Here is a 26,162-nt window from a genome sequence, read left to right as displayed (position 1 = left end):
ATGGAGGCAGCATGCCTATGCCCATGGTCTGGGGGGGGGGGGCAGGGGGGGGAGGGGTTTGGCTCCTACTGCCACAGTGATCTCACGATTCCCCCCCCACACACACACACACACACACACACACACACACCACCAGTTAGACCAGCAGGTGCATGCTAGCGGCCTGATCTCATGGATTTTGTCCAACCCCTCCCACTCTGAAGGTAAGAGTGCCCCCTGCTCCCACCCCCCCCCCCCCCACCCAAGGGCCGTGAAGGTATCGGAGTGTGACGGTGGAGGCCTGGCAGAGGGATGCATCTCAAGCAGATGGATCCGGAGTGAGGAAGTGAGGCTGTGCTGTGCTTCAGTGCGTCAGTGTGCCGCCGCGATATCGGCGTGTACTACACCCCCTCGCTGTAGCCGTTCCCACACCCTGCTGTAGCCTGTTCCAGACCCCATCACCTGATCCAACACCCTGCTGTAGACCCTGACATCTGATTCCACCCCCTGCTGTGGCCCACCCTGTTCCTCAGTAATGGGGGGAGGCTTGAGGGATTCACTCTCCTGCATTCCAGTGAAGGGGGATGGGTTTCTCCGATTTTGACGACTTCTTACGCAATTAGTGGAGCTACTCATGGATTCTTTGTAATTCTGGACATTTCATTCATCAGGGGAATTCAAAACAAATACATCCCGAATTTCACTGCCCTATAGCATGACGAAATTGGGGCCACAGTGATGCGGAAGTATGTCCTGGTTTTCGTATGTAAACACGGAATGTGAATGGAAATGAATCCAGGTCTAGCTGGCCAATGAACTGAAGTGAAGATGACCATGGTTTGAACAGACATGAATGAGTCAGTCCAAAAAATCATATATATGCACTGGCAGGGGAAAAATACAAAGAGAAAATCAGGTAAACGAGTGGAAGAAATCGGTCATCTAAGCAGCTTATGGTTAATGTTGGGGTTAGGTTAGGCTTAGGTTAGGGTTAGGTTAGGGTTAAGTTCGGGTTAGGTGGCTCTGAAGTTTAGCATATGGGCTAATTAGCACTAGCTGCACATTATTTTCAATCCTCAAGAGCAAATTTCCAAAACACACTCATTCTGTTTTTGTTGTTTCTGAGATGAGGCTACCAATGGCTAAAGTCAGGCTTCCTCATCACCCAGTCCTCATATAATCAGCGACTTTCGTTAAATTTCCAAAACTCAGTCCAATGAAAAGTGCTTATTAAATGGTTATTAAATCATCTGCTGCTTATTGTGTGAGGAATCCCTGGCCGTCCGGCACACCGTGTTCCTGGGCCACAGTGCAGGCCCTGGTGGTGCAGGCCCAGGCCCATGACTCTCACTGGTGGGCAGTTGGAAAATAGATGGACGGATGGAACCATCAGTCAGTCGCCTTGTTATCTGTTCTACAGAATGGCAATCCCTCAGGGACTAGCAGAGCTCTTTCCTGTGAGGGACAGCTGGATGTATGCGAGTCATTGAGTTCCTAAATCCTGGTTTAGGTGTTTTTCTGAGCCAGTCGATATCTCCGTGTGTCCTGTGACACAAATCATTCTGTAGAAGAGCTCGGGCTGGCTTGGAGGCTCAGTGGGTGGAAGATGGATGCATGCATGGGAAGAAGGACGGCTGGAGTGGTTTGCAAAAGGCCCAGGTGACGTACTGCAGTGTGTTGGAAGTCCAGAAGGATTCAAAAGAGAAAAGGTAAGATCTCCGCATGCTTCTCAGATGATGTCGCCTATTTGGTCCGTGTCTCAAAGCATTTCCATAAGTATGAGAAGCACTTAGTGATTGTTGCGACATTCATTGGCAAATAATGAAGCATCATTAAGCAAATAAGTCATCGCTGAATGACTAATTAGTTCAGTGGATGTGATGACTGGCCATGGTGTGACTAGGCGGAGTTCAGGGGGGCTGGTTTGGAGGGACCCAACGTCCCGCTGGCGTCACTGTGGAGATGAGCACACAGTTCCACGTGGCCTAATCGTCGGAAGCCGAATCGTAGGCTGAGACTCAGCGAGCGCCGCAGTGTCTGGCAGCGGAGGGAGTCGGGTAACCTGAATACCCGGCATGTGGCAGCAGCACGGCTGCTATTTCCAGCCAGCGGAGAGGCGAGTGATCATGTGGCGACCGGTGAGCAGTGCGCACTGGGATTCCTCGCCGCCAGCTGTGCTGAGGAGGAGGATGGGAACGCCGTGAACTCACTGGAGAGGAATTCACTGGAGAAGAACTCGCTGGAAAAGTCCCCCACGCGGCGCTAATTAGCACACAGGTGAATGTGTCCTGTCCCCTGCCACACTGTTTATACCATATACAGTACCAGTCAAAGGTTTGGACACACCTACCCATAGAGATGTTTATTTGTACAATTCTCTACATTTTAGAATAATTATAAAGACATCAAAACTATAACATATATAGAATTATACACTGACAAAAAAAAACGTCAAATCCCAGGGTCACAAGAGTGATCCCACCATTGGGCCCTTGAGCAAGGCCCTTAACCCCAACTGCTCCAGGGCCCATGAGGTGGCCTCCTGGGATGCTTTTCCAGCTGTACTGAAGGAGGTTCCACATATGCTGAGCTGTCATTGGCCGCTTTCCTTTCACTTTCTGGTCAAACTCCTCCAAGACCACCTCTACTGTGTTTAAGTCAGGTGGCCAGATCATGTGATGTGACATTGCTTTGTAGGGTTGGCGTGTCCAAACGTGACCATCTGATAATCGTAATATGATTATAACCCTTCCTAACGCTGGTTCCTAACGTGTTTCTCTTGATTCGATGAATAAACAGCCAATTTTGAAAACAAATATCTTCAGCTTCAACCATTCCGGGATCCACATAGTAATGAACATTTATTTCCCTTAATACATAGGAATCCTTTCACATATACGTACCATAGCTGTGAGAGGAAGACTTGGGGTCAGAGTGCAGAGTCATCCTAAAGCAGCATTGGGGGTTAGAGGCCCCACTCAAAGACAAAGCAGTGATTTGGTCACTCTGCTGACCAATGGGACGCAAACTAACAACCTCCTGGACACAAGTACAGACTCCTAACCTGCAGAGCCACACACGTCATAGTCTGTTAGACTTGGAGTGTGGGATGAGGCCGCCCCTGTCCTCATCCTACCAGCCACCAGGGCACAATCGCAGGGAGCACTGCTGGGGCGATTAACCAAGGCGGAGCCCGGCGATTAAGCCTCGTCCTCAGAGCTGGCAAAGTCTCCCTGATGCTGTAACCACCAGCGGAGGGGGGCGCGAGTCCCCCAGGCAAGGATTATGTTAAAACTCCAGGAAAAAAACGTGACAAACGCAAGGCCAGGAAATCACTGCTGGCTTTTCTGTTCTCCTCCAGGAGCTGATAAGTACGAGCGGGTAAATATGAGGCAATCACTGAAAAAAGAAAATGGAAATGTGACTGGATTTTAACGAGTGTAGCCAGGACAGTTACTGTTAGCGAGTCGTACCAGGGTGGGGGGGGGCATGACAGAGTACCGTGGGACACAGAGCAAAACAAAAAGGATGTGTGTGGATTCAAGGGCGATATCACCCAGAATCCCAGTAAGGCTTACACTCAGGTCGCGTTCTGATGCTTGCCAGCCATACGAGGGGGGTGGGGGTAGGGAGAGGGGGGGTCAGATGTGAAGTTAAATCGGTGTTTGTAAGTTGTGCATGATGTGTGAGTGTGTGTATGTGCCCTGTGCTGGACCGGCCAGGGTGTACCCCCGCCTAGCCCCCTGTGCTGCCCAGGATAGACCTCAGGTCCCATGTTACTCTGACCAGGGTAAGCGGGTACAATAGATGGATGGATAGCTTGTTGTTGTTATGTTTGGGGGGGGGAGGGCAGAGGGGTTGGTGGGCTGCACTTCATGCATTTTCTTCCCACATTCGCGGGGTTTTCGAAGGGTTCTCTGGTCTATCAGCTAGCAGTTTGGTGAACATGTGTTTTGAAATTTGAACCTAATACGTTCCGTTCCCTGTCACATGTTCTTTGCTTCCTGGGGTTGGTTTTAGGCCCCCCTGAACTGGGAAAGTGCTTGGAGGATGGATGGATGGATGGATGGATGGATGGATGGATGGATGGATGGATGGATATCTGCTATCAAATGAAACCAGTGATCCGGTCCAGTTACCTTACGGTTTTCCACATGAGTGACATCAGCTGCGGTCTGATATGAAAGCCTGTAATTCCGGAATGGGTGCTAACATTCCAGTTTGATGCGTAACCAGAACCAGAAAAACACAGCAGCTGCTCCACAGACGTGTCCCCCAGCCCCCCCACCCCCCCCAACCCCAGGTGCTCACAGATTCTTGCAGAAACAGGGGGGTTAATCCAGGAGAAACCGATCACAGTCCTGACAGGATGCTCCGGAGACAGGAATATTGGGGGCGGGGCATGAACGGCCAAGCATGATTCAGGGAGCTGGAACTCAACAGACTGGGCTGCCCCTCCAAAGGATGGTGCACACGTTGTTATTACAGTCACGGTACGTGGGGGGGGGGATTCTTCAGCGGGGGGGGTCCAAAGGAGCCATAAATGTTTAACGAAGTGTGAAAAGGCGTCCTGGTCCAGGGTGAGGGCTTTTTTTTAAAAGCTATTGGACCCCCCTCCCCCCACCCCTGTCTTTTCACAAGTGGCCGTACAGCAAGTGCAGGGTGACCGCCAGCTGTCCGCACGGCCCCTTCTCAACTGCACTTTGTCGCCCAGACCCGCACAGCCTCACGCCGAACTTGGCTACAGCCAGTGAGGATCATTACGGCCGCCCCCCCCCCAACACCCCCACCTCCCCCCCCCCCCCCCTCCACGTCCCCCGGTCCCAGAGGCACCTCATTAGCAGCGCGGAGACGACAGAGGGAACATGGCACGACTCTCCAGAGCTTCTGGGGTTGGGGTTGGGCTGGGGGGTGGTGTGTGTGGGGGGGGGGGGGGGGGGGGTGGGCAATTAGGCAAACAGAAACTGTCATAATTACTTTAAGTAAATAACCCAAGTTTTCCCCGCTGTGTTACCCAGAAGGCCTTGTGTCTGTTCTGGGAGCAGCTGTGCTCCCGCTTAGTGAGACAGGCCAGTGTGACAGCCCCCACTGCACGCCTCATGCCGCTGACCGCGAATCTGCCGGATCCGAACCTGGAGGACAACTCTGAGCAATTAGCATAAGCCACCAGAGGACACCTTGCTCAAAGAAACTCCAGAACAGCCTTCAGACCAGCGCCCACTGCAGGCTCGGAGCTGACCTGCACTTTGGCACCTCGAGGAGCAGACAGGTGTAAATGCTCTGCAATATCTTCAGAATATAGGTCACGATACACTGTTGGGTTTGCATCTCATGACACTGAAGCATTCGTGATCCAATATATCAAGCCACAGCTTAATTCGTCCTGATATGATGTGCAGTTCCAGTGGACATTTCAATGTGCCAACCACTGATGGGCAGGTGTAACCAGATGGTAAAAGCATGCTGCCCTTTTAAGGAATTAAAAAATGTTTAATGGGGGAGGAGCCAGTTTTCCTTCAGGTCTGGAGCACACTGGCAGCCCCGCCTTCAACCAACTGGCAGCCAAAATAAACAGGTTCTGCCATGGCTGTACTGGAGTGCCTGGGTTGCTGAAGGGTAGTTAACCTGCTGTGCCATGATCTGTGCAAACTTTCCAAGCAATACTACTAATACTACAAGCAATACTACTATACTACTATATATTACTAGTCAGTGATATTGTCTTGTTTATAGAGGCAAGATATTTTGCCCTTAGAGGCATGCGCTTCGACATTTGCATATTAGCACAGAAAAAAAAAATTACGATGCATGCCTGCAGTGTGTGATTATTTTTATGAATCTATACTTGTATGTTCTACCATACCATCCAGGGCGCCCCCTTGTGCCCAGTGTTGTGTGGTACAGGCCCAAGGTCCACTGTGACCCTGTACTGGACAAGCAAAGCGCTCTTTCCTGCAGTGGTAGAGACATTTCGAGTAAGTTTGCTGAAAATAGACCGTTAGTGTTGTGTATCCATGAAATATGAAGAGCACAAGATAATTAATGGCCTTTGGAGGGTGGCTAATTAATAATGCGAATTCCGAATCTAGCAGGCAGAAAGAGATACCCACGCACCGATCCTCACCACACACCTCTCCTGTTTCCAGACCTCCTCCTTTCTCCAGACCTCCTCCCGGTGCCACTCACATCTGTATAACGCGCTACTAACATTGCTATCGTCTTGGCAGCACGTCAAGAAAGTCGTTGTGTAAATATTTATATTCATTCATATTTAAAAGCCTTTACATGGCTTGATATAGTCTTGAGGGCAACGTGACTGGTTTTCCTACAAACCCAAAGGCAGAACTCGCTTGGTTTAGAAGCAGAGAAATGCTGAAATCCTGTGTGTGACGGGCAGCTTCAGGACTCCTGAGGAAGCCTCTGAGGGCAGGATGTGTTCTCAGGATCGCCTTCCTGACATACTGTGTTCACTGCCGAATGATGAGTCCAGCGTCTCTGAAGCACTCCTAATTCTTCATTCAGGATTTCAGCGCCCCATCTCCTCACCCTTTTTGTATTATCTCTCTCTCCTCTCAGCATATGAAACAAAACCATATAAATGAAGAAAAAAGAGAGAGAGAAGAATCGTGGCCAAAACATTAATCGAATTATTCATTGCAGTTTATGGTGATTTGCGTTGCCATAATAAGGAACTCGGGACTCATTCGCCATTAGAGGATAAATGTTTTGAAAATCTGAAGATTAGCATCCTACTCTTGACAAAGAAAATCTCATAAATGTGATTAAATAAAATCCAATTGGTCTGTCAACCAGACCTCTGAGCTATTTTTCCGGTGCCACAAAGGGGAGGAGCTGCCAATTAGCCCTACCAATTACCATATCAATTAGCGTATCAATTATCATCACAGGCGCTGTACAGCAAAGCCCTTCATGGGAGATGCTCCAGGTTCAGTGGATAGTCACCAAGCTTCCCTGTGGACCGCAAGTCCAGAGCGAGAGCCGTCTCGAGAGAGGTAAATCTGCAGAGCTCCTGGTACCACTGGACCATGTGCTGGGAGTCCAGGTTGAAGGAGAAACGTGTAGCTTGTGGGGGAGTTCATGGGCTCCCCAGACGGTGATACACATGTAAAGCCTGAAGTGGGCGGGACACGCGGCGGGCGGGACACGCGGCGGGCGGGGCGGGGCGGGGTGCAAACGACTGAGGGGGGGGGTTAAATGATACCAGCCTGTTTTCTATCGACAGCATTTATTCTGCTTTACAGCTGTCTGTTAGATGAAAGAATATTTGTCTCCCTATCAGAATGAACTGTGCGCTCACTGTCACTCCTACCTATCAGTTAATTAGGATGTTTAATTTCCCATAGTTGCAGGTGTCAGTGTTGCTCCAAGGACACAGCTTGATTTCATTTCACACGGAATAACTTAGGGAAGGATTTGGCAGTCCGGAACTGTCCTGAACCTCTCAAAGCGGACACCACACGGTTTTTTTTTTAATACCATTCCGTGTCAGTTTCCATGGATTTCACTATAGGCACCAAGTTGCTCTGTTATGCAACTGTTGATAAATATCTGTGCAGACGACATGAAATGGATGTACTATGTAATTTGGGAGCGAGAGCGTATATACCAACTGTTTGTATAAATTCATAAAGCAATTTAAGGTATGAATGAACAGGTTACTGTTAATTTCTTTCTCGATGATACCACAGCTAAAATACCGTTATCGTGGTGGAAAGCGGACCACTTATAGATTAAAATCCCTCATCGAAAATGACTTTTTGTCGTTTTCCACCTGGAACAATAAGCGGTTCTTATCTGTTGCTATGCAGCGACACCTCGTGTTTATAAGTGGTACTGCATGCTTAGACCGATGAGTATCTCAAAGGGGTGTGGGGGCAGATTTAGCTTATTTTAGTTTTTCATTCAGCCGATCGCCAAATGTAACCTGTGGCCTGAACTACGAAGCGGGGTTACTGGCTTATCGGGGTAACTTGTCGGGTTTAAATTAGCCTGGGCAAAATATAAGTGAACGAATATATAGAACCTTTAAACTGTGGTACCTTAAATCCGATAAACCAGTAACCCCACTTCGTAGTACAGGCCACAAATATCTTAATTGGTATGTTGGCTGAACACATTGTATTAGTGGAAGACTCGCTATCATTTGCAACAGTTTTAATCTTATTTAGATTTGTATAAATAAAGAGATGCGAGGCCTACTTATGTAACAATAATTAAATTACTGTGTATTTTATTAATATAGTGCGTATTATCGAATGATGCACCTTGCTTAGCTTATTTTGAGATCAAATTTAATTAAGATCTCATTACACGGTACCTCTGGGATCAGGTCTGCATTCAGGTCTATAAGGTGAAATTGAAAGGTCAATTGATGTTTTCGTGTTGGTGTCTGATTCAATTAAAGTCAATATAATATTTGTACGATAGGATAATTTCAGTTCCAGTCCCTAATTTTGATATCTCACAGCGGACAACGGAAATATCAACTAAACGCAGAACAACAATTAACACCTTATTTTAATTGGAAAAAGTACGAAAAAGAAAATGCTTGGGCCACGGTTGTCCATATTACTTGCTTATTCTTATTCTAGGCGTTCAGGTCATGCCAAAAGATCGCTCACTTTTAGGCACTTCTTGCCTTCAAAATGTAATGATTTAAATACAACCTGCAGAGTGAAAATAAACTACCATTGTTTAGTTCCTGTAGAATTTTTAAAGCTCTACATTCTTTTGGTCCAAGAAAAATGTCAAATCGAAATAAACGGGTAAACTTTTCTGAATGAAGATTGATCTGTCAGATTACGCTCCTAACATGCAATGTAAGTTTAAAAGGACGGGAGGACGATTCTCTTGTAATAAAGACTGTAAGTTTTCAATTCCCAATGTCACCAGCAGAGGGAGATAAATCAGCGTGCAGAAACAAACTTCTAGTTTGCACTGTTACCCGAGCTCACGGTACTTCTATGGTACTTCCTGGAACCTGGACCCACGTGTTTCCCGAAGTGGTGCGTAGTCCGTTCTCTGCCAGTGGCTTGATCCCACCCAGTCTGCAGTGTGCCAAATAATCATCAGCTGCTTCACCGCCCCTGACAGTTCTGTTGGAAGTTTCACAGATTATTTTTTTTTTATATAAAAATGTCGAAGGTGTATAAATATAACCAGAGTGAAAACCGTTGAACTGAAACAGATAATGCATCATGGCCAGTGATAGGAGAAAGGGCACAGTGGGTTTCCCTTACTTACTGAATTACTTTATTCTTACGTTGAATCGCACTGTGAATGACAGCACTTGGTAATGTGAACAAATATGTAGAAACAGATTATACGTTCGTGGGATCGTCACGCATTACTGAGACTAGTAGCAGGTAACATGATGGTCATCAACAAGGACAGCTGCTCCGATGAAATATCTGGCTGAATATATGGGTCAAATTAAAACAAGTGAAAATATCAAGTGTATTCATTAGTGCTTATATAAAAATTGTCAGTCGCTAACACCTAAGACATTTGGGATAACGAAATATTTATATTTACTAATTTGTAGGCTTGCATAATTTACTTACGGGTCACAATATATAAGCAAATGCCTATTCCTTCATAAAAATACAAGAGGCAAAGGCTGCTGGGGGGAAATGTTTACGGCGTGTGTTTTATGATGTCATATGTCACTTGCAAACGAAATGCAGATGTTTTGGAGACGCGCCTGACGTCACGGACGGCGCAGTCAGCGCGCAGACTGGGAAGGAGCGGGCAGAGGCCGGCGGCCAGGGGGCACGGAACGGCTTCTCAGAGCGACTTCTGAGCTCCTCAGCCTGCATCTGCAGTCCGCATCTACCGCAGCGCCTACAGTGACATTGGCTCGGGCGCATCTCCGGCGCTGCAGTAGCGGGTTATAGCTGCGCCGCAAAGCCGAGCGGATCCCAGCATCCAGCGGAGCATCGAGGAGGATCATCTCCGAGGAGGATCATCTCCGTGCACGCCGGCCTCTGAACTCTCCTGCCTCCGATGCGATTGCCGCAGCGCCGCTGTACCCGCCGGAGTCGCTCAGTAAGCTGGATGTTTGCTGTGTTTTTCCCGGAGTCACCTTGCCGAATGACGCGCGGATGCATGTGGGGTAACAGGCGCGGCGAAGCCCGTCGTTCCACATACTCACATAAACAATGGCGTTTTCAGTGTGAGAGCACCTCGTATTTAACATTTTTAAAAATTTCTTTCTGGCCACATATGAAGCTTATGGTCTTGTTTATTTAAGGCGATCCACATCCGTAATGAAACGACGCCGTCTATCTCGGTTACACCCCATCAGCAGTTAAAATCCCCAAATAAACTAAAAGCACATCACCGTCTGTACTCCTGGCATAGGCACTGTTCCTGCTGTTTAAAACTATCTAAATATATTGATTTTTTGTCTATTTGTTTTGGTATGTCCTGGTATGACTTTATTTAAATATTCATCTTTGCCATAATACTAGAACTTGTTTGGAAAAATATTACTACCGATGTGTCTTCATGTACCTTTTGAATGTATTTGTTTTTTGAAAGTGTTAACTGTTCATCGTGATACACACTGTTTATTGTGACTGGCTTTTGTAAGTAGGTTGGTAGACGTTTCCCATATCTGGAATTCTCTGCATATTTACGTAGTTTCGCAGACACGTGGATGCTGTAGGCGGCGCTTGCGCTTAGAACTACATTACAGCTTTATCCTCAGTTCAGCCGGATCTTAAGGGCTTGTCAGATCTGGCCATCTGATATTGTGCTTGGTCAGCCGATGGGCTATGTGGGCCGACAACAGTCATTATGCCCCCCCCCCCCCCCCCCCCCCCAAAAAAAAAATTATCTTGAGGGACCCCAACTCTACCTGCCCCCCACGCACCCTGCTAAATTCTCAGAATCAGACATCTCAATTTACATTCAGTCAGTTAGTGGACGCTTTACAATAAAAGTCCACTTAGCCTTTACCTGTTTGTTACCGGAAATTTAGTGCAGGTTATCCTGAGTGCATCAGCAGACCCACCTGGGATTTGAGCATAATGCCTTCAGTTAAGAATCTCACGTCTTTGTCCGCAACCCTCTGCACTGCTGTGTGGCCTGGATACATCTGGCCCCTTACCTCTGGTGTTCTTTTTGGTCTGGAATGGTCATGTGACTAGGGGTCCCCCCCCCCCCCATCAGGGGGTATAGATACCTCTGCTCACATGTGCCACACAAATGCACCTGAGGCCGATTCACAGATGCATGATGGGGACCAGCTGTGTTCACGCTCAGAAAGCAGGGAAACGGGGGCATCGATGATGGTTTGTTTTGGAGGAGGGGGACAGTCAAGGGGGCTCCGTTCTCAGGTGAAGAGCATTCAGATGCCCCTCTGCAGAGCCGAGACTGTGGGTCACGTAACGCTGACATAATGCTGTGGCTTGGTTCTATAAGTCACTGGTGTAGCTAGAAATTCCAGGATCCCCAACAAAATATCGACTTGCCCCCACCCAATTTTATGTATAATTTTACATATTCATGGCCTCTGTAAAGTACTGCCCCCCCACTGAATCTGGCAGGATTTACACACTGTGCGCTTGGTCCTGAGCCGCCCCTGCAGTGTGTGTGTATGTGTGTGTCCGTCCTGTCTAATACCTGCTCTGCCCTCATCTCTGTGTGAGAGGATGCCCCACCCCCCACCTTGGATGATGACTAACTGACCAAACCACTTCTTCAAGCTGCCCCTCCACCCCCTCACAGGATTAATATGCTGTGCCACAGCATCACAAGGTCGCACCAGTGTGGTTCATAAGGGCCAATCTTCTTAATGCAACCCGATTGATTTGTTTGGCCTGCTCTACCTCCAGATGGAGATCAAGCATTATTAATGGACTCAAGCAGATGGTTTAATAGACAGCGCTGTGACTTTTTCGTTTAGTTCAGGCAGTATGTCAGCCGCCTTTTCTTTGTAGGTTGGGACCCGTAAATATTTTTTTTGTCAAAATTTCACGTCAAACTCATTGAGAACGGTGAGGACATCTCCGGGGACATGAATCATTACCTGGCTTTTGCTGGAATGTGTTTTTTTTTTTGGTAGAGTCCCTAGTGGCCAGCAGGAGAACTGTAAGAACAAGGAGTCAGACGGCCTCGAATTCACTGTTTCTCACTTCCGGCACTTAATCGGCGCGGCAGCCTGGAGAATGGAAGCTGTCAGCTTAAATTCCACCTGCCAACGGCTGAGGGGCGCTGCGCTGGAGCGCTTGCGACCGCAGGGCTGCAGCGAGTGATGCGTAGCAACACAGTGCCCCACTGGGACACAGAACCCCTCTGGTTCAGATCCACTCCCCCCACAAGTGGGATTGACTGCCAGGTCGTATGCTGCATCCTTCGGTGAGGCTCAGATGCTCATGTAGAGAGGAAGAGCTCACTGGATAGGCCACGCCCCCCCCAGAAGTAGCTATTTCTAATGGCCTTTTGTCTTATTTTTAACGTTGAGGTCTGCTGGTGGTCTCTCAGCCTCGGCACTCGCGTTTATGTAGCGGCGATGTGGGGTTGCTCTGCTTCTCTGCACCCTTCTTCTAGTCTTTTGACCTCTCCCTTCCCCCCCCCCCCCCCCCCCATCCAGGCATCCAGCTACGACCGCAGCCAACCCACCACCAACCCTGCTCATGGCACTTGCCTCCGCCCCCCAGTAAACGGCTGCCAAGCTGGACATCACGGATCCGCCCCCCTCCTCGGAGCCCTGCCCCCTTGAGCTCGCTCCCACCGACGAGGAGCAGTATGTGAGCGAGCCCACGGCGTCCGGGGCCCTGCCTGAGCGTGTCGTCTACAGAGATGCCGGGACCATCACCGGTACGTGCAGAGTGGAACAGGCGTAGCTGGTGGTGTGGAGCTTTAGCACCCTCTGCTGGACGACAGCATGGCTGCGTTTATTATTTAAAGGGGAATTGACCCTCAGTCAGAATCACAATCCTTTTATTTACCAGGCACAAAAAGTACAAGGATTTTGTTTTAGTGCAAATGGTGGCATGAAATATGCAATTAAACATGCATCCAGGAGAAAAGTCCAGAAAATACCCCCCAAAAAAATAGAAATAAAAATAGTAAAATTAAGTGTGTAATCGTATAAGAAGGTGACAGTTACGTATGTAGGGTACCAACGGTTTGGGGCGTGAGCCAGAAAGATTAAGTCGATAAAAGTATTAAATTTGTGCAATATAACGAGGATGATGGATGGATTGATGGATGGATGGATGGATGGATGGATGGATGGGTCAGATACAGAGGAGTGGGATAACACAGGGTCCCTTATTTCTCTTAGCTTTTCTTGTGTTGGATTTGATCCTTACTTCTCCTGCCTCTAACCACAGTCAGATCATTCTGAGCTTGATGCCCATCTGCTCAAAGCCCAGAAACGTGGGTCAGCTACTCAGGCGGCACTCAACCAATTCAGCTGAAACTTTTTAATATTTACCCAGTGGATGGAGCTGCTGGGGTAAATGTGAAGTGCTTCCTGTGTACTGGGTGGGGAAGGGGGGGGGTAGGAGCTTGCCGTGTACTCGGGGGGGGCATCGCTGGAACACCCCATAAGTGCAGAATGCTAAGTCCATCCAGCATCCAGCCTGTTAGTGATAGGTGCTGCTTCCGGGACCTGGGTGATTTAAAGTGACAGGCTTGAATTGTTCTTATGTAGCTGCATTCATTGTAAGGGGTATTGATATCCGGGATGTTCAGTAAAAACGCCACACCGCCCCCTTCAGGTAGAGAGATGCCCGTGCTAACATCAACAACTTTTTTTTTATTATTAAGTCATTAATATTCAGCAGTATGGTTGATGATTGGCAGCTTATGATAATCCCATCCATCCATTATTAGCTAATAGCCCAGTGTGCCCAGTCGGACTCCCGCCTCTGCCCCTCCCTCATCGTGGCACTCCGTACTAACAGCATGGACACCCCCTGTCTTTCAGACGTGTGTAACAGCACTGACCTTCCGGAGGTGGAGATCATCAGCCTCCTGGAGGAGCAGCTGCCTCACTACCGCCTGCGGGCCGACACCATCTACGGCTACGAGCACGATGACTGGCTGCACACGCCGCTCATCTCGGCCGACGTCAGCATCGACCTCACCGCCGAGCAGATAGAGGAGACACTCAAGTACTTCCGTGAGTGCCCCCCCCATCCCCTCCCCCCAACTCCCGACGCTGAAGCTGTTCGGTGGCACTGAGGGACATGAACGTGTATTCGGAATTGCCATATTATGTATCAGATCCTTCAGCTTTTCAAGATATTCACCATTTCACCTTTTTATAGTAAATAAATTTGCTATGTACAAAACCAACACCTCCGCATAAAGTAAAAATAGAGAAATGGGTAACGAATAAGAAACCAACCAGAAATGTGTCCCCAGTATATACCCTCATTATTCCAGTCAGGTTCCCAGGCAGGTTCCAGGTCGATCTTGTTTAGTGAGGATCACAGAGCCTTAAAAGCGAGTCGTGACCAGTTAGGGCTGGTTAGCTGCACTGCGAATGGTCAAACCCAGCTAGGCGTGAGCCTTTTTATTCTTTGCTGTGTCTCAAAGCCGAAAACCTGATAGCTTTGATCTGAGCTGAAGACAGAGGCAGTTTCCATGACAACCGACATTACAGAAAGTGGCACTGTCTGTGATCTCCAGAGAGAGTCATGTGGATTAGGGGGGCGTGGTCGTGAAGCTCCCCCGTGATTGGCTCTCCACAGTGATGGCCATCCTATGTCGTCCAATCCCTTAGGCTGTCACAAGGGGGTTTATGCTCACGCTTGCCTCTGATGGGGTTTGAGGTTTGGCATATGTATTCAGCTGTGTTCCCTTTGATGCCTTGGAAATAAAAATATCCATTTAATTGATTTCTCAAAAAAAAAAATGTATAGATTAGGAGTCTGTGTTTAAAAGTGGTTCCACACATGAAAGCTTATTTGATCTCTCTCGCACTGACAGTACAGTATGGTTTGCTTTGTTCTGTTCTTTCCAATTTATCCAGAAAAGCGCCCTGTAATGTGATGAAATGAAGCTTTAGTTGTGCTTTGATGTTAACCAGGATTTCTGTTTATGCCAATAGTTCTCAGACCGGGTCTAGGGATGAACTGTTATCCTGGCTTAATTAATGAACTGGACTGTTGTGGAATTAACAGGGGCAATATAGAGCTGCCAATGAGCCTATTTCATGTCTTTGGGAAACCACACAACTCAGGGATGACCAGCCCTGGAGCTGTGAGGTCTCAGTGCTGCCACCAGTTGTCCCTCAGCTGCCGGGTCACCCATATTAAGAGCCAGTAAAAATGCACTTCGAAAATGGCCTGGAATTTAATAATTTAGAATCAGGTCTGTATAGTTCACAGGTTACTGTAAAAAGCTGCCTGATTTGATCTTTCAAAAAAACAACAGGTTTGAATTCAGCATTGTAAGTTACAGTGCAGCACGATAACGAAAACTGAGAGAGGTAAGGGGCACGCGCTGATCACAGCGCCTTAGGCGCGCGCGCTGATCACAGCCCGTAAAGAGCGCGCGCTGATCACAGCGCCTTAGGCACGCGCGCTGATCACAGCTCGTAAGGAGCGCGCTGATCACAGCCCGTAAGGAGCGCGCGCTGATCACAGCGCCTTAGGCACGCGCGCTGATCACAGCTCGTAAGGAGCGCGCTGATCAGAGCGCATTGCCACACCCACCACATGACAAACCACCTCAGGGATGAGAACCTGAGTGCAGCCATGTGGCCGGTGATACCTCAGCACCACACTAGTCCAAATGGACCAGTTTGAGGGTTTTTTTCCATAAACATAAACATAAACATTATGTAACATAAAAAGAAAGGAAAAACTGAGTTGCAAGAAAATTGTTTGCAGGTAACCTGGTCATAGTTGGAGGCCCCTGCAGTGCCCGGCAGTGCCCGGCAGTGATGTCGAGTTAACACTATGCCAGTGCAGTATGATATCGTTGCTCAGTGATGCCAGACCAGAAACTCTGTATCTGTGTCGGCTTACTGCCGCTTCCCTCTGACAGCTTCTTCAATAAAGCTGTGGGTCACAGACTCGTCACACCGCATACCAGCTAATAAGTGATACGTTTATTCTCTCATCCATGTCAACCTTTGAACTTTTTTTTACTCTCCGAAGTAAAAAACAAACAAAGTAAAATCCCTGAAATTAATAATATTTAAGTAATAGGACTGTCATTTAAAAATATTTAAAAAGTACAATTTTTGCAAAAAAAACTACCCCATTGCAGTAATAACAGTAGATTCGCTGGACTTTACACCCTTACATGCTGGGATTAATAACAGTAAGGGCTGCAGACGTTTGTGGCGCTTGTGCTCTCCTGTCAGTGTGGCAGCATAGCTTTCCACTAGGTGGTGCTGTTCCCTCACATGTCAAAGGCAACTGGCTCGACTCTGGCCCCGTTAATAGTGCGGTTCAGTCACTGTCTGCATCAGGAGTGCAGCCATGCGTGACGGGCATGCGGAGGGACATAAGGTGAAGTGATCGTGGTCCCTGTGTGGTTTCTGCTTACAGTGCTATGTGCTGACAGAGTGGGCCAGATGACCAAGACCTACAGTGACATCGATGCAGTCACACGTCTGCTGGAGGAGGTGCGGGGGGTCGTGCTCTGCTTGCTGACCGCAGCGTCACAGTGCTGGGTCTATCGGAGAAGCCCAGCCATAATGGGATTTGCATGCTTTTTAGTCTGCATGTAACCTGCACGTATGATCAGGTTAAATTCATAATAAAACGGACCACAGGGGGCTCTAAATTAGCTTGTGTCCTGTGTAATCAATGGCCCTGTGATGGGAGAATTGAGCATCTTAGATTTCCAGTGGGTGTGATTATGAAGTGCTGTCACCCTCTGTCTACTTTAACCCCTCGGTGACTGATGAAGTGACCGATGCAAACTGATTCATCTCGTCAGGCTTGTTTGAGGTTTTCAAAGCCGTGTTCCTGGACTTGCCATTGGCCTTTTGAACCGAAGCCTTGTCTCCCCCCCCCCCCCCCCCCCCCCCCCAGAGGGAGCGGGATTTGGAGCTGGCCGCACGCATCGGCCAGTCGCTGCTGAAGAAGAACAGGAATCTCATCCAGCAGAATGAGTACCTGGAGGAGCAAGTGGGGCGAATCCAGGATGAGGTGCGGGGGTGTGGTGCCATGGAAGGGGTGGAGCTTTACCGGAGGGGCCAGGGTATTGGATGGGGGTTTTTTGGGAGGGGGCTGGTGATGATTTTGTAGGAGTCTGGGGGGGTGAATCGGGTTTCAGGAGCTTGAAGCTTTGGCTGTTTCGTGGGAGGGGCTTGATACATGGGTGGGTTTTCATGGGAGGGACATGGTGCTTGAGTTGGGTTTTGTGGGAGAGTCAAGGTGCTTGGGTGGGGGTTGTGGGTGGGGCCTAAGTCTTGGGTGGGTGTCATGCAGTCATCGTGCCTCTCACTGCTTTCTCGCCCTGGAGGTCTTTCAACTGCACCACGAACTGAGCATGAAGGACGAGCTGCTCCGCTTCTACACCAGCGTCGCTGATGACAGCGAGGGCGACTCATCCAGCTCCACACCGTGAGCGCCCCCTATCTGCCTTCTACACCTCCTGCCTGCTGCCCCACCTGTCTTTACTGTGGTCAGCTGTCCTTATTCCTGCTTTCGTCTCATTCCTACATCCCCTGCCACCTTCATAATGACTACCTACTTGTCCCTGTCACCCGCACAGTGGGCAGCTGCCTGTCCCTGCCAGTGATAATTTTCATTGGTCCAATGAGAATCGGATGACCTTTGACCGTCCAGCATCATTCCTTGCTTTTGTGGGTGTATTTTCTGTCATGGACATTTTAGCCACCCGCCATCCCCCCCCCCCCCATCCCCCCCACCTCCACTGTCTTCCATGGCCTGTTCCTTTCGTCAATCCCTGTGGTTTCGCCCTTCGTTCATGGATGGTTCCTTGGGTTCTGGCAGGTCGCGGCGGAACCGGTCCACATCCTCTATGCCCAGCTACTTCCCAGTGGACTCGCTGCAGAAGAAGATGAAAGATCTGGAGCTGGAGAACATCATTCTGAGATCAGAGGTAAGCAGGGGGAACATGTGCTGGTGGGGGGGTTGTGGGCGCTCATGTTGCAGCGTCTGGGTGCCATTCAGTCTGCTACCCCCCCCCCCCCCCCACCCCCGCCAGGCCTCCCATCTGAAGACAGAGACGTATTCGTATGAAGAGAAGGAGCACCAGCTGGTGAACGACTGCGTGAGAGAGCTCAGTGAGTCTCGCACAGTGGGCCTGGCTGGGTGTGATCGGGCGTGCTCGCTTATGCCCCCTAGCTGTCAGCTCTGGCCTGTCAGCTGGATATTGATTTCCCTGCCCAAAAGCGGAGGAGGTTTCAGTTGTTAAGGATCCTGAAGTCACCCTGTTCACACCTGATATTAGCACATTCCCTGGTGATCCGATCGCGATTGGACAGCGCTAAATGCCTCCATTCACACCCAGCATTAACATGTGTTTCGACTTTTAATGCGTACATGCATATGCGTAGGCTACTTACGCCCCCAGGAGGACGTCAGCTGAATAGGCCGTCCGTCAGTGCAGCCCGGGACACATTTGCATTCACACTGCTATAAGAACGTGTCCATATGTGTCCCGACCACCTCCGAATGTGGACGAACGATCCGATCTCGATGCGTTTCGGGTGCGTTCACACTTGTCATTAGTGCTGTCCACTTGTGATCAGATCACCCAGGATATACATTAATACCAGGTGTGAACAAGGTCCTCCATGAACATGTCACTGGCTTCCCAGAAACCCTGGTTTTAAGCTTAATGTTGATTGTGTCTGTTCCGAAGGTGTGTTTGATATGTAAGTGATATAAACAATATGCGATGTCATTCATACTTTACGACCATTTGACCACAGTTATGACTGACATTAGGTAAATGTATTATGACACTTAGGGTAACGTAAAGTTTTTTTTATACCACACAATTGAGACGTAAGGCAATGAGAATTACTTTACAAAGGCAGAAGAGCGCATTTAAATAAAAGACATTAAAATCACCTTTAAAAAAACAAAACATAAATAAACAAACAAATGAAATCAAATTTACAAAAACATAAAAGCCAAATAAACAAATGGTTCACTGAAAAGAAGTTACACTGCAGTTACAGTGTTAAAGTTACAGTGGCAGTAACTCATCGTCGTCCTGTTCTTGTCACTCCCGTGACTAATATGCAGGAGAGTCCAGCCTTCAGATCTCGTCCATCGCGGAGGAGCTGGCCAGGAAAACGGAGGACGCCTCTCGTCAGCAGGAGGAGATCACACACCTGCTATCCCAGATCGTGGACCTGCAGAAGAAAGCCAAATCTGTGCGTAACGTAGTAATCCTTGTATATCGCACTTCCTAGTCACATGACCGGTGTGCCGTGCCCCATTCCTCCTCTAAGGGGAGCTGCTGCCTCAGTGTTAAAGTTCCCCTGATTTAGCGATCACCTTCTCCAACCTGACCACAATTGCTGTTCCTTCATCTTTCTCTTGGCAGTATGCCATCGAAAATGAGGAGCTCACTCAGCACCTGAGGGCCGCCAAAGATGCCCAGCACCAGCTAACGGGAGAGGTAGGCCTCCGCGGCAGTTGGAGAACCCCTTCCTGTACCACCAGGGCAAGGTAGGCCTGCATGTCGTGAGAAGGTAGGCCCCTGCACCAGGGTAGAGCTCCGGTTATCTGCAGGAGGTAAGCTTCTGGGTCAGTGCCGTACCTCCAGCACCAATATCGCAGTGAAACTCCGTGAGCATCTAGCTTTAGGATTCTAACTGCAAAGCTTCTCTAGATCTAAGGACGTCCTTCAGAATTAACAAATGGTTATACTCCTTGTCTCCTTCTTGTTCTCCATCCCCCCCTCCAGCTGCAGGAACTGGAGGATAAGTACGCCGAGTGCATTGAGATGCTGCACGAGGCTCAGGAGGAGCTTAAGAACCTGAGGAACAAGGCGCTGCCCTACAGCACCCCCCGCCGGATCCACCCCCTCGGCATCTTCCCCATGGTGGGCATCCTGTCTGGTCCTGGGCCATCGCACAAGGCCAGTCTCACTGCCTGTCAGACACGGCTTGTGAAGCCGGCTAGCTGGGACAGTGAAGGCAGCCCATAGGATCCCTAGATCATAAACAGTCACTACAATAAATATTTTATGAAATAAACATCTTCCTTATTAGGAAATTCTGAAGCAGCACATCCTGCTAACCAGCTAGCTAGCTACATTCTTCAAACTCTACTTGCTAACTATTTATTTAGGTTTTGAAACATCTGGGGGGAGGGGGCAGGGATGGGCCTGGACACAGCAAACCGGCCTTTGCATGTGGGCAAATGCATCCCACTCTCCATGAAGTACCGATGTTATCGCTGGTGGTTGTGTGTGTGTGTGTGTATGTGTGCGTGTCTGAGGGTTGGGTTTATATTACATTCTAGAGACCAAATGTCCCCCACAGTGTGATTAAAAATTTTGACGCTGTGGGGACCATTTTTCAGGTCCCCACAAAGATCTGTGAATGCAATCAAATAAACTAAAAATGCCAAAGATCTCGTATTTTATTTGGTTACTTATGGTTAAGGTTGTTGGATAGGGGTTGAGGTCGTCATGTTAGGATTAGAATTTTCCACATGTAAATGAATGGAGAGTCCCCACAAAGATACAACTACAAACCTGTGTGTGTGTGTGTGTGTGTCTGGCCTCCAGGACTCCTTGGCTGCAGAGATTGAAGGTTCCATGCGCAAGGAGATGCAGGAAGACGGTGCAGAGACACCAGAGCTAAAGTAAGTCCACAACGTGACGTTTATGATACTTTCAAGCATTTTGTTTTATTGTCAAACTATTAAGGCTTCTTACCTTAACTTGCCTTAGTTAAGGTAACTAACTTACCTTAACTCACTGCGTGACTTTGGACTGGGGGAGGAAATCGGAAATTGGAGGAGGGCCCCCACAGAACACAGGGAGAACATGCAAACTCCACACACACACGGGTTAGAAAGCTACCCATTTAAAATATTACATATTATACCACAGAAGGAGATTTGCAGTGTGGAGGGGAAAACATGGTGTTTTTCTGAGAATCCTGCACCTCGCATTTACTCATTTGAATGGAGTAAAATCGCCGAGTCAAGCAGGCTGCAGGGATGCAGTGCATCACGTGTGTTTATGCATGTGTGTGAGCAGTGATCAACACAAGCGTGTGTTCGAGACGGTGAAGCACATCAACCAGGCCCCTCGAACCCCAGTCGCTAACATCCCTGGGTCAAACCGCTCGTCCTCCCCGCTGAAGTCATCCCCATCTCGGCCCAGACCACACGGTGGCAGTGTTGGCAGCACCATTGCCCTGGGGGTGTCAGACGACAGGTGGGTTTGTCATCCACTCCGGCTGATAGACCACGGTTGTGTGGAAAGACCTCGCACAGCCAAACCGCCATGTTCTTTTGTACCAGTGTTTCCCAAGTAGTGTTCTTACAGTGTTTTTGTGGGGACTGCCAACTCTGTGGGCATGAAAATGTTTAGTGTGTTCTCTTATTTTATTTTTTGGGCACCAGCGCGGACGACTCAAACAAGCACCCGGAGACCCGCATGGCCGGCGACTCCCAGGACCTAGAGCTGGCGCTCCGAAGGCTCTCCCTGCGGCGGGAGAACTACCTGAGCGAGCGGCGCTTCTCCAAGGAGGAGCGGGAGCGGAGGCTACGTGGGTCGTCGGAGGGCAGCTCGCGGGGGGGGCACCTGACCCCCTGCGACAGCATTATGTCCCTGGGCACCTCGCTCTCGGGGCTGTCCGGCTACACCTACTGCAGTCGCTCCTACCTGCCCGACAAGCTGCAGATCGTCAAGCCCCTAGAAGGTGACTGCCCTTAGGCCCCGCCCCCTGTCCCGCCCACTTTTAAACTCTGGTCCCTCGGGTGCCTCTGGAACGTTACGAACGTTTCTATCTGTCCATCCATCATTCCGTTCACCTCCCCGATTTAATCAAATTTTTATAATCACATTACTTTTATGTTTGTTTTTAGCTGACATTTCTGTCCCAAGTTACATACAAGTGTCATCATACAGCCATTAGAAGTGTTAACAGAGAAAGAGACTAGAGTCACATCTCACTGGTGTCCGGAGTGCAGAGGTGGATAGTTCAGGTTCAGAAAGTACAAATCCGGACCAGGATTTTGTTTCAACCAACCAATCGAGTGTAAAGAGTCACATTCACAAAGTACTCAACTGGCTGGTTTTTGTCAATAACATCCAAATGAGAAACACAAACCGTCTCATAACATTACAGAAATATTCTGACAAACAACTTTTCCCCTGAGTGTGACTTTCGATGATGTGAGTGCATGCGCAATGCCAGCCATTTCCAGACATTCAAATGATCGTTAGTCATTTGCAGAGGTGGAGATTTCAGGTCCAGAAAGTAAAAATCAAGATTTTGTTTCAACCAACCAATCGAGTATAAAGAGTCACAGTCACAGAGGACTCAGCTGGTTGCTTGAAACAAAATCTTGGTCTGGATTTTTACTTTCTGGACCTGAAATCTCCACCTCTGGTCATTTGTGGCACATGAAGTTGTAAGAACCTGCCCTTCTAGGTTGTAAATCAGTGCTCTCTGGATCTGGATGAGCTTCAGGAGGCCTGAGGTGTAACTCCATCATTTGTTGTCCTCACCATGCCCCCCCCCCCCCCCCTTGGGACAGGCTCTGCCACCCTTCACCACTGGCAGCAGCTGGCCCAGCCCAACCTGGGGGGCATCCTGGACTCCCGGCCCGGCGTCGTCCCCAAGGGCTTCCGTCCACTGGACCTGGAACTGGAGCAGGTCTACCAGTTCAGTGACTACGAGGAGGACGAGCCGGGCGAGGTGTTCTTCCAGAACCTTCCAGGACCCACCCCCATCCCGGGTGGAAGTCACGCATCATCTTGCTCCAGCCCTGGCAGCCATCACACCGGTGTGCTGGAGGTCCCAGGTGAGCTTAGAGGGCAGCCATGAAAACTCTTTAAGAATTTACGCCGCTGTTCAAAAGTTTTGGATCACTTGCAAATTTCCGTGCTTTTGGAAGGAAAAGCTGTTTTTTTCGCCCATTAAAATAACATCAGATTGATCAGAAAGATTGTGTAGACATTAGCGTTGTATGTGAGTATCGGCTTAAATGCCTGTTTTTTATGGAATTTCTACATTTCTTAAGGCTCCTGTCACTCAGGGGCTCTTCGAATCATCCTAATCTCCCCCAGCCCCCTTACAGCACCCCTGGGTGTACAGAGGCCCAGCAACAATTAGTATTCCAGTGGAATGTTATGTTTGCTAACGAAAGTCCGTCTTTGGACTACTTCAGCATCTGGAGCGTCAATAATCGCGGGTTTGATTACGAGCTTTCTCCCGAAACGTTCTTCTTGTCTGAGGAATGACGGCTGCTCCGTGCGAGACGTTGCCAGGAGACTGAAGAGCTGGTGAGGTGCTGTGCACTGCTCCGTTCACAGGGCAGCGCAAACTGGCTCCATCCCCAATGAAGGAGGAGAGGGAGGCCCAGCCGAGCCAGAGGATAAATACGTTAGAGCGTGTAGTTTGAGAAACAGGCGCCTCATAGGGCTTTCAGCTGGCAGCTTCATTAAATAGGACCCGCAGAAGACCAGTGTCAACGTCAAGAGGGAAGAGGCAACTGGCCTCCTAGGCAGAAACATGGCCGATAAAAAAAAAAAAGACAGATATGGGGGAAGCCAGTTAGCCGTGGACATTTGGTATGATAGGCAAAAAATTAAACAAGACTTTCCTCTACTAGCAGGGATGTTCCTTTCTTGCACAGACATATTGAAACGTGATGAATAACCTCTGTGCTTTCCTGCAGTGTGTACAGGAGACTAACTCCCCTTGTGTTTTTACCTTCAGTGACATATTACCCCGGTAAATGCATGTCTCACACCAACTCTACCTACACCTTCACCACCTGTCGCATCCTACACCCCTCGGACGAGCTGACCCAAGTCACTCCCAGGTAAGCCCCGCTCCCCCAGTCTACCAGTTGTACTTTAATTTAGAGCTGCGCTCTTCCCATGATAAGTGGTGAAAGGTGGGTGGGTGATTTGTTCTGCCAAAAAGGAAAAAAGACACGCTGAGGGTAATAGCGCCCCCTGCTGTCCACACAGCACCTGCGATTCCTCACTGCTGACTTTCTCAAAAGGTGCTGAATTTGTATTCAGATCAGAGGACATGGTGACTGTGAATTCCTCCGTAGTCGATATGTAAACCTACATATGTAATAATTTATCATTTACTGTTTGTAAATAAGTTTAACATTCTGCAAATGCATTTATTCGTAGGAGTATGATCTACTGTCCTTCTCTGTAAGTCACTTTGCTACCATGTTCGGCTAATGCATTGGCTGTGGTGTTCAGTCCCAGTGGTCTTCAGTCCCTGATGATCTGAAGTGTTAAGTATCTCAGATGTGGTGTTCAGTCCCAGTGGTCTTCAGTCCCTGATGATCTGAAGTGTTAAGTATCTCAGATGTGGTGTTCAGTCCCAGTGGTCTTCAGTCCCTGATGATGTGAAGGGTTAAGTGTCTCGGCTGTGGTGTTCAGTCCCACCTCCCAGCCTAAACTGCTCGTCTTCCTCAGCCTGAACACCGCCTCGGGCTCCTGCATCATGACCAGCACCTTTAAGGCCACCCCCGCCGCCACGCCTTGCACCCCACGGCGCCTCAGCATGGCTGAGTCCTTCACCAACCTGCGTGACTCCACCAAGACCACCAGCACCTCCCTGGGATTGGTGCGCCTCCTGCAGGAGAGGGGTATCTCCGCTGCTGTCTACCACCCCCCGAGCTGGGCTCGTGCTGGTCACGGGGCCCTATCCAGTGCTACGGCCACCCTTCCAGCCCCTGACCCCCCCACACACACACACCCCAGTTCCCCCACGAACCAATCACCAGCGGTCGACACAGACACCCCGTTTGAATTCCAGAGCTCTGGAATGTCTTATGAGAACTTCCTGGCATCACGGCCTGCCCACTTCATCCTGCGGGAGGTGACAGCGGAGGGGAGGAAGCAGGCCGACCGCGAGAGCCAGACTGACGTCAGCATCTACAACCTTAACCTAGTCGACAAGCTGAAGCGCTTCAGTGTGACTGGCCCCCGGGCCCCGCTGAGGACCCTGACCCGGCCGGGCCCACCCTTCGCCCTGAGTCCAGACCTGCGTCGGAACCGCAGCTACCCTGCTGTGGTGGGGGCCAGCATGGCCATGAAGGGACCAGGGCCCCCCAGCCCCGAGGATGTCCTGGGGGCCAAGCTCCCCAGGCAGAGCAGCCTGCAGTGAGCAACGGACACTCCCACCCCTGGGTGCTGGTACTTTCTGCACCTGAACCAGTACATCCTCAGCTCCCATGTCTCCATTCTGGCCTTTTGAACCAACTCCATGTCCCCCAGCACTGTAGGACCTCAGGACAGTTCCCAGAGCTCACCGTTACAGCCCCCGAGGGTGGGAAGGTAACTTGGGTAGATGTTACTCAGAGCCTGAGGATCAGAGGAAATCCCTCCCATTTCATCCAGGCTCCTTATGTACGTCCGTGTGCCATCGGCAGTGAAGTTTCGATCGTTACAGATATGTATAGTTTGAGGAATGGCAATCTTGTTTTAACCCTGTTCATAATCAGAAAGCCGAAATAATAATAAAAACAATAAAAAAACTTGAAATTTCCAGGCGGATCGTTGAAGACGCGCTTGGCTACTTTAAATCAAGCTTTACAATCGCCATTCTGGGTTAGAGCCCGTAATGCTACGCCTTGCCTTTGTATAAATACATCGAAATATATATTCGACAAGCAAACGTGAAACGTTTATGCAGCTGTTTTAATAAACAAATATGGTGCTGTTAAGGGATAAGGAAGAACGCGTCTTGAAGTGGACGTAACTGATGTAACCATAATGTTCTTTCAGTTTTGCCTTCTCGTGTATTTTAAATGGGTAAACACGGCAAAAAAATAACTAAGTTATGAATAAAATATGACATATCAGAAGTAGATGTGGAGTGGTTTGTAGGGTGCCGGTAAAACTTTTGTCCCGGGATTATTTGTATATGTTTCCACTTGTATTTATTAACGTTCCTCAAAATACAATCCAGACATCCCATTTTCCCTGGAAGTTCCGGGAGTTTCCCTGATATGAAAGGATGTTAAAGTATGAGGGAATATGGGGGT

The 26,162-nt window shown here is 49.0% G+C and overlaps 1 protein-coding gene across 1 annotated transcript; it reads left to right on the top strand.

The window, feature by feature from the left end:
* The first annotated feature begins 12,669 nt into the window (after positions 1–12,669).
* Positions 12,670–25,985, top strand: LOC125728576 (trafficking kinesin-binding protein 1-like). The gene is made up of 16 exons (XM_049005466.1): positions 12,670–12,825; positions 13,943–14,137; positions 16,521–16,597; positions 17,010–17,126; positions 17,443–17,543; positions 17,937–18,045; positions 18,151–18,229; positions 19,200–19,330; positions 19,504–19,578; positions 19,867–20,004; positions 20,695–20,771; positions 21,172–21,351; positions 21,540–21,838; positions 22,680–22,946; positions 23,864–23,969; positions 24,589–25,985. The coding sequence occupies exons 3-16, from the start codon at positions 16,547–16,549 to the stop codon at positions 25,280–25,282; spliced, it is 2,424 nt and encodes an 807-aa protein (XP_048861423.1). The 5' UTR covers positions 12,670–12,825; positions 13,943–14,137; positions 16,521–16,546; the 3' UTR covers positions 25,283–25,985.
* The last annotated feature ends 177 nt before the right edge of the window (positions 25,986–26,162 follow it).

The sequence above is a fragment of the Brienomyrus brachyistius genome, unplaced genomic scaffold, assembly GCF_023856365.1.
Source record: "Brienomyrus brachyistius isolate T26 unplaced genomic scaffold, BBRACH_0.4 scaffold334, whole genome shotgun sequence".
Lineage (NCBI taxonomy): Eukaryota > Metazoa > Chordata > Actinopteri > Osteoglossiformes > Mormyridae > Brienomyrus > Brienomyrus brachyistius.
The sequence above is the reverse complement of the archived record's forward strand: the minus strand, read 5'-3'. Positions and strand labels throughout refer to the sequence as shown.

Excerpts from the sequence above, each read along its gene's own strand:
- LOC125728576 (XM_049005466.1), top strand. The coding sequence starts at position 16,547 with ATGACCAAGACCTACAGTGACATCGATGCAGTCACACGTCTGCTGGAG. Across the intron at positions 17,127-17,442 it reads TGGGGCGAATCCAGGATGAG|GTCTTTCAACTGCACCACGA; the intron begins GTGCGGGGGTGT and ends CTCGCCCTGGAG. Across the intron at positions 17,544-17,936 it reads GACTCATCCAGCTCCACACC|GTCGCGGCGGAACCGGTCCA; the intron begins GTGAGCGCCCCC and ends GGGTTCTGGCAG.